Source organism: Buteo buteo, chromosome 1 (genome assembly GCF_964188355.1).
Source record: "Buteo buteo chromosome 1, bButBut1.hap1.1, whole genome shotgun sequence".
In the NCBI taxonomy this organism is placed as follows: domain Eukaryota; kingdom Metazoa; phylum Chordata; class Aves; order Accipitriformes; family Accipitridae; genus Buteo; species Buteo buteo.
The window spans coordinates 48,116,507-48,130,006 of record NC_134171.1 but is presented as its reverse complement, the minus strand read 5'-3'; the positions used below and the strand labels follow the sequence as shown (position 1 = coordinate 48,130,006).

The 13,500-nt window shown below is 40.8% G+C and overlaps 1 protein-coding gene across 2 annotated transcripts in view; it reads left to right on the top strand.

The window, feature by feature from the left end:
• GUCY1B1 (guanylate cyclase 1 soluble subunit beta 1) overlaps positions 1-10,553 on the top strand; it is a 60,289-nt gene extending 49,736 nt beyond the window's left edge. Inside the window, exon 14 of one of the 2 annotated variants that reach the window (XM_075029400.1) lies at positions 10,316-10,553. In XM_075029400.1, coding sequence (XP_074885501.1) covers positions 10,316-10,324 — 9 coding nt within the window. In that variant the 3' untranslated portion in view covers positions 10,325-10,553. Of the gene's footprint in view, positions 1-373; positions 3,171-10,315 lie in introns of those variants that run through there. The other variant, XM_075029397.1, reaches the window with a different exon arrangement.
• Positions 10,554-13,500: the final 2,947 nt, after the last annotated feature.

The following is a 13,500-nucleotide window of genomic DNA, read 5'->3' as shown; positions in this document are numbered from 1 at the left end:
GAACTCAAAACATCGCACTGCACCAGCTACTAGGAAGACAGTTAACTCTATCCCAGCTGAAACCAGGACACTTGTCCACCTTCCATAATTAATAGGAATACTTTTTCTATATTTAACAAGACAGTGCTCTGGAAAAAAAAAAAACAGAAGAGAGGTACCTGCATGTCCCCCTGTAATACCGCCTGGGTAAAATGCTCTCCATCCGAAAAACAATTTGTTTGCTTTGTAAAATCATAACAAAACAGGATGGAGGAACACACTTTAGAAAAGGAAATCCTGCCTTCTCTCAGTTGAAACTTAAAGGGAGGCAATGAGATGGGTTGCTGAACCTGTGTTAGTCTTGCAAAAGGTAATGAGGCTTTTCTTCCCAAAGCCAGGACCTGCAGCAGCTCTGGACCTGTGCTGGCTCTGCTGGACCTGCGCTCAGCCTGGCAGTGGACACCATCTACTGAAGCACCACAACATTGTCAGAAACATTTTGATAAGACATTTGCTTAACTAGTCTGGGCTTCTCTTTTGTTGTTCATTAATTTTTAGCAGGAAGAGTAATTTTTCTTGGGCAGCAACTCAAAACTGGTTAAAGGGAAAGTATCACATGCTACAAAACATTGGGGAAAAGTAACAGTAGGGCCTTGCTTTGCCCTGACCCTAGCAAAAAAAGACATCAGTGGTCTCAAACAGGTTATCCAAGGGTGGAACAGGAGCTGCCCAAAGAAGAAATGTGGCTGGTTTGTTTGGGTTTTTTTAAATTGAAGTCTTTAGAAGAAGCTACTGCGGACTGGATAGTTTTACCCTGTTGTGTTTTAATGTTTATTATCTGTTTAAACACGATTAGAAGGTAAAGCTTTCCCTGGAAAAGAGGCGCTAATTGACGGGCTGTGTGTTTGGTGCTGAGTTACTTTATGTTTGTTAGGCCTAGACATGAACACAAACACATTGCACAGAGTTCCTGTCGGGTGGAGGTTGTTTTTCTGCATCCTCCTGGCTGACTGCCATTGTCTTGGGCCATCACCTCAACCAAGAGCGGGGACTGCAGTCCCATTAGCCGTGTTACACGATGTAAGAGTTTTCAACTAATACCCCGGCAAAACTCTCATTGAAGGCAGCCAGTAAATTCTGGATTAAACAAACACACAGCCTGTAGGGATAATTCACTTCCACACATAGATCATGACTGGAGATAATTTGTAAGACTGCAGATGTTTTGCAGGGATGAGGAGGAAGAAAAGGCAAAATTAATAGAAGCTGCACACGGTGTAGCTCTGGCTGCGAATGCTCAATTACCCTTCCTTCCCCACTCTCCAGATGACCTAACCTTGATAAACCATCACTTGGAAAAGGAGAAAGGAGGTGCAGGAGATTGTACCTACCTACCGAGTGTGCAACTTCAATATGTTGACCGCCATGGGGTCAGTGCCATGCACAGATAGCACACTATGTTTCTTCCCTTTTTGAACAAGGACAGCACCTCTGGAGGTGAGGATCTGTGAGCGGGTGGTGAGGCCCTTGGGAGGTGAGCTGATGCTGGTGAGTGTTTCTGTCCCAGCACTGTGTAGACACCCAGAAGTCTGATCTGCAGTCACGGGGCAGAGAGCCTGCTGCCAAACAAGGAAGGGACAAAGAGCTCGCGTGGCTGCAGGACTGTGCACCTCCAGGGTCTTGTCAACCTCCCCTACTGTCGCCATCCTGGCAAAAGGGCACAGAGGAGCAGCTGGCCATCAGCCTGGAGGCAAGGGGCTCACAATGGGTGCTGGAGGCTTGCTTGTGGTTGGAGGTAGCAGGATCTTGCAGCTATTCGGGAAGAAGCACAGTCACCTTGTTAGCTGTTGTTGGCTTTCTCCTGACTAGCAGGCAGTTAGCTTTCTGCTGTGCTTTCAGTACTCCTGTTTAAAAGATGAGGAATTTATCACTGACCAAACAGGCACCTTTGGCTCTGCACTCATTTGTGCACTGTACATCTTGCATAGAGTAGCAAGAGTGGCATACAGACTACAAAATCTAGTCAGCAGCTGTTGGAAGAACTTGCTTTCCTGAGGTACTCAATTCTCCTCCTAAGGAAGACCATGGAAATAACTGCTGCTTTGCTTTGGTCATTGGAACAAAAGAAAGGTCAATTTTCTTATACCAGAAAATATTTATTTTTGAAAGCAATTGCTTCCTTCAACATATAATAATTTGTCAAAGTACAGAATTAAATATATTAGTTTCCATTACTCATTTTATAAGGCTGAAAAGAGAGCCTATTTGGACAAAAGTGCAGGTTTAACAATTAGATTCCTACCTCTGTGAAAGGCTCAACCTCAGTTTTCACTTGAGCCTTATTTCCTGGGGGAGTGGTCCCCAAACCATGCTGCATACCTGTTGAGGGACACTGTCCATCCTTTTGATTTATTGGCTTTGTTTTTACTAAGTGCTGAATTCTCATCTTACCCCTGCCTGCCCCTACCACCCCCAAGAAAATCACAAGCCTTTCCCTTCTTGACTTCTTTTAACTCTGCTTTGGACTTCAGATGTCAGTTTAATGTTTGTGGTTGGTTCATCTAATACTGGTGGTATTAATGTTACTTTAAAAACATATCATGTGGTTCATAAATGTAATGAAATGTAAAATGTTACTTCAGGAATACACAAACAGATGTTTTGCCTCTGAGGGATGTGTTGATACTTTGCATTGTAACAGCTGTCATGCATAAAAAGATGTAACATAACCTACTGTTTTAAATGAAGATAAAATATTCCAGTATCTACATAAAAAATAATTAAAATGCCATTGATCCATGGTAACTTTTTTGGTAAGGATTACGTAGCAACGGTGTTATGTAACAACCCCAATTCAAGATAAATGAGTTAAACTTTTCCCAAGCAGCACACAGTATTCCCATAACTACCTTTACAGGAACTTCTTAGAAGAAAAGTTCTAGAAACAACCAAAACTTGTTACAAAGCAGATCCTATTTTAAGAGATAATTGTTTGTTTTAATTGTTGAAGACTTACAAGCCAAAGATACTATACTACCACATCTTTCTATACATTTCAGTTCATCTTTCATGGATAGTTTCTCACAGAAGAATTTTTATGTCATTTCCACTTCCATAGCAGCTGATTTTATTGCCCCAATGAACCTGGAGACTTGTGGCAACGGCAACATTGCTGCAAGACAATTAGGGCAGTACCATGATGCATTTATCTGGTCTGTCAATGGAATTAGTTGCTTGAAAGAGCTTGTCAGCACTTCAGGAGTGACTTTTATTGTGGAGTGCTCACTACTCTGCTAGGAGTTTCCAGTTCCTACTGACCAACAGTATCACTCCCAATGCAGGGTAGTCCATTTTACACATCTATTTCTGTGCCTTATGTTCATTTTTTCCACAGCCCTCTGGTGAATATACAGAAAAAGTTCTATTAAAACAAGTGTTACTGAAGGTGTCTCTGAATTGGAGACAGGATTGAAAATACCTGCAAAAAAAGAAAAATCAATATCATATTATTTCCAGACTGTTGCTCATACCTGGAGTATGCCAAAAGCCCCTAAGTCTGATGCTTCTGTTCTGTTCTACAGCTTACCATCTTCAAACTACTGCACAACCTTTAATTATGAAGATGTGGATAAACTGGATGGACTGATGTTAAGAGTCTTTGCTTCTTTCCCTCATCTGTTTCTGTAACCATTCCCTTTCCCTTCTATGCATCTCAATAATGCAGATATGAACTTTGGGTTGCATTTATCAGAATTGTTTTACTTTTCACTGTACTTGAAAACATCCATAAGTCATTAGTGTTACTAACCACAGTAGCTGGGTCAGGTTGGAACATCTCCTGCTCCTAAACAACAAACACATCCCTGCCTGTGGAAAAACAAAAAGCAGCTTTCTGATATGCAAGTAGGTGACTTCTATCAGTGCGTGGCTTGGTGAAAAAAAATTTATTGGCAATCAGGGAGTAGGGACCTGAGCAGGATATCAGGTGATGAAAGAACAGCCCCCACCCACCAGCACACAGCTCAGTCAGGGAATAACTAAGCACTGTTGTGGCTTTTTCATTGATGCCTCTTTCCACCCTACAGGGGCAGGTGGAACAGATAATCAGGAGGCTACAGGACAAAGGAGACTTGATGCTTTCTGAGTATTAGGCCTCATTTGGGCTCCTCTCATTGTTTGGGCACTTGTATGAGCAGCAGCACGTGGGCTGCACCTGCCTTGCCCTGTATCAGAGGGCATGTGGCTTTTTGGGTGCAGGGGACCTGGGCACAGTGCTGGAGGCGCTGGTCCCTGTTGAGGACTTTTCTCCTATCAGTATGCAAAGAAACAATACAAAGTAATGCTGCTGCTTTTTAACTTTTAACAAGAAAAAGAGGGACAGAAGTTGAGTGCTAGCTGATTCTGTAAGTATGGCCAAAGGAATTGTTGTTTTGTGAGTTTGAGAGCTGCCTGGCATCTGTTGTCTGTTCTGCTGTCCTTCATGCTCCTTAGGGCAAATATTCATCTGTTGATGCATGTGAACTGTACATTAATTTTAATTAACAAGTCCTGTATATACTTTATTTCATTAATCTGTTGTTAGTAATACAAAGCCAAATGCATGCAGTCAGAATGCATCATATAAATCCATTCCTCATGTTGCTTTCTCAGCAGGACAACCATTCTGTCCTGATGACTGATTGCTGAACAATCTCAAAAACTAACCCTCAACTTCTTTCAGGTCATTATTTGAAGATAGAGAGCCTTTGGGTAACCTAGTATTTATAAATCCAAACAGTGAGACTGGAAAAAAAAAAGGTGGTCAAATTTTATCCTTGATGTAACCCTCCAGAATTTGGCTAGCTTTCACCACTCTTGTGTAGGATTTTGTTGTTAATGAAATCCACATTGATAAGTGACTGTTGCATGTTTTCCTTACAGGGCACCTTAGGGCTGGTTTTGAAATCATGTAAATGACTGATCAGTTTGTGGACGTGTTTATATTCTTTGCTCTGTCAAGGTGTATTGGGTCTGGCTGAGATGGTGTTAATTCTCCCCGTAGCAGCCCTTGTAGTGCTGTGCTCCCCATTGTTAGCTAGAAAGGTGTTGATAGCACACCAGTGTTTCGGCTACAGCTGAGCAGTGCTGGCACAGCATCAAGGCTATCTCTCCAACTTTCCCCCCCCCCCACCTCCACTGGCAGGCTGGGGGTCAGCAAGATCTTGGGAGGGGAAACAACCAGGACAGTTGACCCAAACTGACCAAAGGGATATACCATACCATAAGACATCAGCTCAGCAATAAAAGCCAAGTGAAGGTAGGAGGAAGTGGGGGTATTTGTTATTTACGTTTGTCTTCTGGGGCAACCGCTATGAGTACTGAAGCCCTGCTTCCCACGAAGTGGCCAGACATCACCTGCTGATGGGAAGTAGAGAATAACATCATTTGTTTTCCTTTGCTGTCACTTTATTAAACTGTCCTTATCTCAACCCATGAGCCTTTTGTTATGTTTTCTTTCCCCTGTCCAGTTGAGGAGTGATAGAGCGGCTTTGGTGGGCACCTGGCGTCCAGCCAGGGCCAACCCACTACACAAGGGAACAACGTCAGAATTACGCAGTTGAATTCTGAAATATATTTGTTGACTTAAACTGTGCAAGCTCAGTAGCGGGTTCTGCATTTAGAAGGTGTATATCCTATTTGGTGTTATGAAAGACACAGGTTAAGGAAGAAGGCAAATGTCTAGGGTTTTCCTTAGCACAGGAATTGTTTGGATCCTCAGTCCTTCCAATCTACATCAAACAGACGAACCATTAGTCTCATTGGAAGTGTCACAAGAAATGCTGTGTTCTTCTGTTGGAAACTAGCCCTTTCTCTTCCCCATAGAGATTTTGCCCTATTGGATGTATCTTTGGGATTGAATACAGTTATAAATTTGCTTATAGTATTCTTGATTTCCAGACAGAATTTTCTGCCAGAGGTTTCTTATTGGCTTACTGTACTGAAAACTTCTCATGGGATATGCAGAAACTGGTAATGCCAGCTAGAGAGAATTCAGTCATGTAACAGCAATGAAGAATGAATAGATTGTCTCCAAATTTAGATATAAACCTCATAATCCAGTATTTGCTACGGTTCCCAGCAGGGCTTATGTGGATGTATATTTGCTGGAGCAAACTCAAAGATGTCATCAAAATGCCTGGGTGGCAGGAAGCTGGGCTTTTCGACATGGTTCAAAACCATTGCTTCCCCTCCCTCTGCCCTTCACACACCAGGTGCGTAACATGTCTCCCTTTGCAAGGGAGGCTCGGAGAGAGGCATGCCCATCACTGTGGCAGTGCTGTTGCTGTTGTCTTCTCACTATTTAGGCCATCTGTTTTATGCCAAGACATCCAAGCTTTCTTTGCAAGTGGTAGGAATGAGGGAACAGGTAATAGCCATTGCCTACCTACCCCACTTTCCTATCTGACCATTTAAAGCTGCATCCCAAAACACTTTGGCACTTTGAGTTCAGTGCTTTGAATTGAGGGGTGAGACAGATGCCTTACAGTTTTCTAAGGCTGAAAGACCTTTGGAACAGGGTCTGTGTTTTGTAAAGTACTCCACACAGTGGGGTCCTCATCTCAACTGTGATACTGGAAAATAAAGAGCAACTAGCAACTTACTCATCAGGAAAAATGAAGTCTCTAAAACGTGTTGTACTGCACCATGTGACTTTGTTTCCCTCAGGGTTTTTTTAGAATTATGTAGATCTCTTAGTAACAGTTTTGCCTCTTTTATTTTTTTTTCTGCTTGTTACTGTTTGCTAGATTTCCATGTTTCAACAGTGAACAGCTTCTTACCATTAGTCTTAAAACAGACATTCTGTGATGTTTCTCCAGTTAAATAGTTGTGTTTTTCTCATATCTGGTTTGTTTTGTGTGGAGCGTTGTTCACCATTTTTATTCATACATTGCTCAGAAGTCTGAACTATACACAACCCCCAAAATGTCCATTTATTCAGACTGCAGGAAAAGATCAAGATGGGATGTAACAATTCCAGACTAAAGCATGCAGAATCTAGAGCAAACACAATCTATAAGTGAGCTGTAAGTTTACATGGGCATGGTCTGAAGTTGTTTGGCATCTCTAGGATAGAAAATTTCCACTGAACTCTGGATCAAGTCTGTAACAAATATTAGTCCTATAGACAGTGGCTAGAAATGTTAGGGAATCATTCAGGGTTTCAAGTGTAGCAGGCCAGGTGACCAACAGGAAAATATTCCAGGGCACCAGGGGTAGTCCTATTAGCCAAGATTCATAGCAGGCTTTCTAAATGTTTTCTCCGGCAGCCACTCCACACAAAGACCTGTGGGTTACCCCAGGAAAAGAGGTTATATTAAAATTCTTACCTAAAGTTATTGAGAGTATCAGTTATGGAAACTGCACTAAGAATTGTTTTGGGAGGCATATGGGTTGAGTCGAACAACACCAGAAGCAAATTTTGTTTTTTAATGAACAGTTTTTGCATGTTCTATGGCACGTGTGCAGCCCTGAGAAGCCCACGTTTTTCACAGCTTGTGTATGAAAGCCTTCCTGTAACTGTTCCCACTTCTTATCTTTGGCTGATCCGCACTTTAAAATGAAGCCTTTAAGTATGTGACAGATACATCAACAATTGTCAAATATATAATAATCAATACTGCCTTGAATGTCTGTTTACCAACTCTGTCCTGGTTTTGGTTGGAGTAGAGTTAATTTTCTTCTTAGTACCTGGTACTGTGCTGTGTTTTGTGTTTAGTGTGAGAGTAATGTTGGTAACACACTGACGTTTAAGTTGTTGCTGAGTAGCACTTAGGATAAGTTAAAGATTTTTCAGTTTCCCATGTTCTGCCAGCAAGCAGGTGTACAAGAAGCTGGGAGGGAGCATGGCCAGGATAGCTGATCTGAACTAGCCAAAGGGATATTCCATACCATAGAATGTCATGCTCAGTATATAAACTGGGGGGAGTTGGCTAGGAGGGGCCGATCACTGCTGGAGCACCATTCGGCAGGTGGTGAGCAATTGCATTGTGCATCACTTGTCTTTTCTTGGGTTTTACCTCTCTCTCTTTTTGTTATATTCCTTTTCATTACTATTATTATTATATTTTATTATTATTATTATATTTTATTTTAGTTATTAAACTGTTCTTATCTCAAGCCATGAGTTTTACTCTTTTTCCCAGTTCTCCTCCCCATCCCACTGGGAGTGGGGAGGAGTGAGTGAGTGGCTGTGTGGTGCTTAGTTGCTGGCTGGGATTAAACCACAACAAAGTCTTAAATAGGTAGAAGTAGATAAGGGAACCCAATGCTGTGCTTGGATTGAGACCCACGAGGTACACGACCTGTGTTAATCTAGGTGTTCATCACTTTCAACCTAGCTGGTTGTTTTGAGTTGGAGTGGCTTTCAAAATATCACAAGGTAGGCAGAAATACTAACAACTATAATGTGGACTACAAACCTTTTCATCAAGGACCCTGAAGTATACTGGAAGTATTACTAAATTTTCTAAGGCTCAGGGTCATTTCTTTGAAAGCAAACCCCACAGTTAGCAAGGCAAAACTAGATATGCACTTAACCAGGCTTCGTGTTGCAAAATGACACGCTTTTCTAGAGGTGGAAGGGTTTTAGTATTTGAGTCTGGAAAGAACAGCTAGATGTGTGGATCTCTCTTTCCCTTCTACAGTTTTGTAAAAGCACTCCTGATCCCCAAAGGAGTTTTGTTGGTGTTGTTGTTGTTGTTGTTGTTGTTTGGGGGGTGTGTGTGTGTGTGTTTGTTTTTGTTTTTTAAAATCACCTTGAGCCTCTCTCCTTTGATGGGAAATGGGTAGGGAGCCCCTGTTTGGACATCAGTTGTGTGTGTAGTGGGAAGGGCCATTTGGGAGTTTTTCTCTTCTAAAGAAGCTTCCCTTCTCTTGTGGTGACTTTGCTTCCAGTGAGGAGTCAGCAGAGGATAATCTCCTGGAGGATAAAGGGACTTATGGTGCAAGAGGGTTAACAGGACCAGGATGGTCATAAGCAGCATCAACAAGATGTGATGCTAGCCCTGGATCTAAAGCAGTATCTCATTCATACAGAGCTTATCGTTTATAACCCAGTCATGTTTCAATATTGCAGTAATTCCTACAATATGAGCTTGTATATTTCCTCTGTCCTGAGTTTAATAAGCACATCAACTGTCAGCCTGAGAATGTGTTTAACTCAGGATACAGTTGGAGTGACTAGATGTACTGATGTTTATAGTGTAATAAGGGATACACACTTCTAAAACACTGTGTACTTTGACAGGCAGTATGAGTGAACCATTATGGTTTATCTTGGTCTGGGATTTTTTAGAATTGCATGATGATCCTTGGATTTCCAAAATACGGAGCAACCCCAGAACAGTGCTAAACTGGAAAGGAGTAAAAAGAAACCAATGGGCTGTATCATGCTGCCATGGAGTACTACTTGGGTGAGGAAGGCTGCTTTCCTGAAGTTTTGCCAGCACCAGATTCACACACAGTGCAAATGCTTGTATTCAGGCTAGACGGTAGGCAGAGGCAATTACATTCAAACTTGAGTGATTGTATAGGGAAATTCCTTTTTTCCTGTATAGTTTCAGCTTAAAAAATTGGCAAGGATTAAGGAGATTCTTATTTTATCTTAACCAACACTTTTCAAAGCAACAGTAGATCATCTGGTTTGCATAAGCTCCTTAGGAGACATTTTGATCAGCTTATTTTGATGCAGAATGGGGATGGCTGTATTTTTTTTTTTTTCTTGTTAGTTTACCTCAGAAATTAATCTAAACATTGTGTGGCAAAGATGCTGTCACTTAGTTCAGGCTAAGTAAAGTCAGGTTTGCCAGCAACTCCTTTGAAATATTTCCCCAGCTCATACATCGTTAATCAGAGGGAAATAATCTGATTTAAATTATACTGAGTAATTCCATAACAGATGCTGAGAAATCAACTCCATGCACGAGAAGGCTTGTGAACAGAAGCCTAAGGTAAGTGGGGCATCTACTGGTGAGATGCTGCAATGAATTAATCTACTGTGTAAAAGTCTGATCCAAATCCTTCTGTATAGACCATTCTGTGTTCATTTTGCTCTGCCAAATATGCAAGCGCCAGGCCTGTTTCCTGAGTTCTTTGACCAAAATAGCAATTTCTTCTTCAATAAATGCTTACTTTCTGGCACTCCTTTGGAGGTGTCTGCCACATACGTTGCAATAGTAGTGTTGTAAAGTATCCTAGTTAGAAGAAGAAAGGAAATGAGCTAAAGAAACTTGTCAAAAGATGTGATGCAAGTCTTTAACAATCTCCAACCTTCCCCCACCCCAATCTATCATGACAGATTCTCTGACTGATTATAAAGCTGTCTTCCTTGTACCAGGAGCTACTTTGATACTCTGATCTGCTGCCCAAGGGTGTGAAAATGAAGAAAATGCAACAATACTCTACAGCCATAAAATCCAGAGCAACCAAACACAGGTTGTTATCCACACAACCCAATTGCCTTCCTCCATTCTTCAGAAAATGTTGTATGCAACAGCGTGATATTCTCTACAGTGTTAAATAAAGTTTAATGACTTCTGCAGAATGTGTTTAAAAATATGTCCCATCTTTATTTTACTTGTTGTGCAACACTTACTACTTTGGGCCAGTTGGAGGGTGTAATCTTCAGGCTGATGTGTTTCTAGCTACAAAATTCTGTGTTGCATCTTTTTGTGCACATCAGACAAGGATTTGGAAGGAGCTCAAGGGGGCTTTCCCAATCATGTCACTAGTTTCATTGTTAGGATTAACATTTTAAAATTAAACAATTAGCATGGGAAAAGCTTGCTGATATCTGCACTTGGAGCATTGGACGTGCACTTGTGAAAAGGAAAAGCGAACAAATAAGCAGCAAAGTAATGCTAAATTGGGAGATGATTTGATCAAACTGTTAAAATACCTTGCTTCTGCTGCCCTTATAGATAGGTCATCTTTACCTATCCAGTAAAGCCAAATACTTTCTTAAAACTTTTTAAAATTCTGTTGCCTTAATAGAACAGTAGTCATACATCAAGATACAAAAGCACTCTTACTTCTGCTTTGCTGCACAGCACACTTGCTATATTTAGCTGTGCTGGGGAATCAATTGCTTTATATAATCTCATCACAAGCCATTGCTGAAAAAAAAAATCTGTGACTTGACCTTGAGCAAAACACCAGTCTTTGTGCTTTCTTCAGAGCTCCTTCTGCCACATGTTTGAAGAATCTGTAACCAAGCAGTGATTTCAGCTTTTTGTCAGAGGTTGGTGGAGTAAGCAAAAGTCATTTTAGTCTTGTTAAACTAAGCAAAGCTGCAAGTACCTTCCTGTTCCAAGAACTGGCTTTTTTTTCTGATTCTTTAGCATGTTCTGTGCTTCACTTCACTTGAACTTTTGGCACAGCAGAAACAATACCGGTTTTCTTTTGTTTAGTCCTTACAATGCTAATTTGCTTTTATTTAGCCCTTATTAGTAGAAGCAAACAACAAAAAAAATCATTGTGTTTGACAGCTACAAAACACTTTGATCTCTGAAATACAAGGTGTGCTAGATCACTATGTTTAATCTTTCCCCTGCTTTTCTTTTTATCCAGAAGCCAGATAATACCTGATTCCTACTTCTAAAACCATCATTTCTTCTGGCTCAAGAATTCTACAGCTACAAACTGTTTGAGGGTGGGAGAAATCTTTAGAGAAATATTGCAGTATGTTTGCTCTGTTCTTTCCATTCTTCCTCTGTGTTGGCCAATACACACCTCAGACAATGGGGTTAGATAGACCTTTTTGTACGGCCACTGTTCCACGTGTGTGTGTGTGTGTGTGCTTGGTAATAGTGAGGGGGTGAAAGTCCCAGCAGAAATGACCAATAGAAAAGAATGGTGCAAAAATCTTTAAGTTAACCTTAAGGTGTCTTAAGCCTGCAGTTACTGAGGAGTAAAATCAAGGCATCTCTTTCTAAGGAAGCAAAACCATTTCCTGAATTGCTTGTCCTAGGGCTTATGTTGAAGGGAAGCTGTTGCCAATGATGACCAAATAGTATCATTTTCATTGCTTTATATCTAACCTTAAGGACTTGGCTGTTTAGCAAGTACACTTACTACTTCCTTTGTAGAAACTAATTTATTGTTAGCTGCTGAGTTTGAGTGGATGGTGTGAATTACAGTGTGTGAATTATAGAGCATGGCTATGGCTGATTGCTCATCTGGAGCACTGACATTACTTAAGAGCACAGAGGCATGCTACTGGGCAGTCTGAGGGCTGCAGAGCCCAGGCACTGACTGGGGAGCAGTCGTTCACAAGGAATAATGTTGTAGCCTTTGTGAGCTTTCTAATGTAAAAACGTTTTGATTAGCAAAGTCTATACAGTGCTAGTCTGAAGTCTAGACAACAGTCTGTAAGTTTTCAAATAAACGGATATCTATTCTATTATATATAGTTAATTGAATGGAAGCCGATACTTCAAATCAGGATAATCCTTTATCATGTAGTCTTAGAATTAGTCTTGGGTGCATCTTTTATAAGAGTGTTTTGTGTCTAACTCTCCTAAAGTTTTCCATCCAGGCTCTGTTTGACACCTCCAAAGGCATCAAAAGCTCTGATTGATAGACTCTGGCAGGAGACTTGGGCAAGTATGGTTTTGTTCAGAACTGTATTCAGAGACCTATTTAGAGAAAGAAATGTATTAAAGATACACTGTATAGTTTCATTATATAAAGTGAAATTATCCTGTCCTATTAACTCTCACATTTTAAAATTATTATGCTGTTTACTAAGATGTTGTAATTTAAAAAGAACGCAACACCCCCCTCCAGTGCACATTTCTTGTTCTATGAGCTTTAGTGGGGGGGAGACAGTCTGTTTACACTATTACACATCTTTGGAATTTTATTTAATCACTAAAGCCTTCTTTAAAAACATAAAACTCTAAACCACTACTGCTCCATAGGCCCACACAGATGTAGGAAAGCACAGAAACTTTTCTGAACACTTTTGAGGGAATAAACATTCAAGAAGCCTCATTCAGCACCAAAGCCACAAAATTCTTACTCTCAGTGATTTTTAGTAAGACTTAGATGAAGCTTTTAGTCTTTGTTATCATCTTTCATGACATTAAATGCTGAACTTGGCCTATGGTTGCCCACTTGCCATCCACTCAGATCCCCTACGGTTCTCTATAGTAGTTGGCAGACTCATGAGATTATTTTTTTTGATGCGTTTCAGACAAACAGATAATACACTGTAGAAGTTGTTGTTATTGGGCACGGTTCTAATTCTGATAGGCAAAGCTACGATGTCCTTCACTGGAACTGCTGACAGTGGTAAGCTGCTAGCAAAGACTTCATCGTTATATAAGGAATCTGCTTTTTCAGCATAGCAATGCTCCACCTTTATGGTGGTTAAGAAACTTGTGTGTGTTAATTTGGCATGCATATTATTTCTTCTCACTCAAAACACAGAATATTTAAAAACTGGATCAGAAATGCTCAATTGCATTGTATGTCAGTATC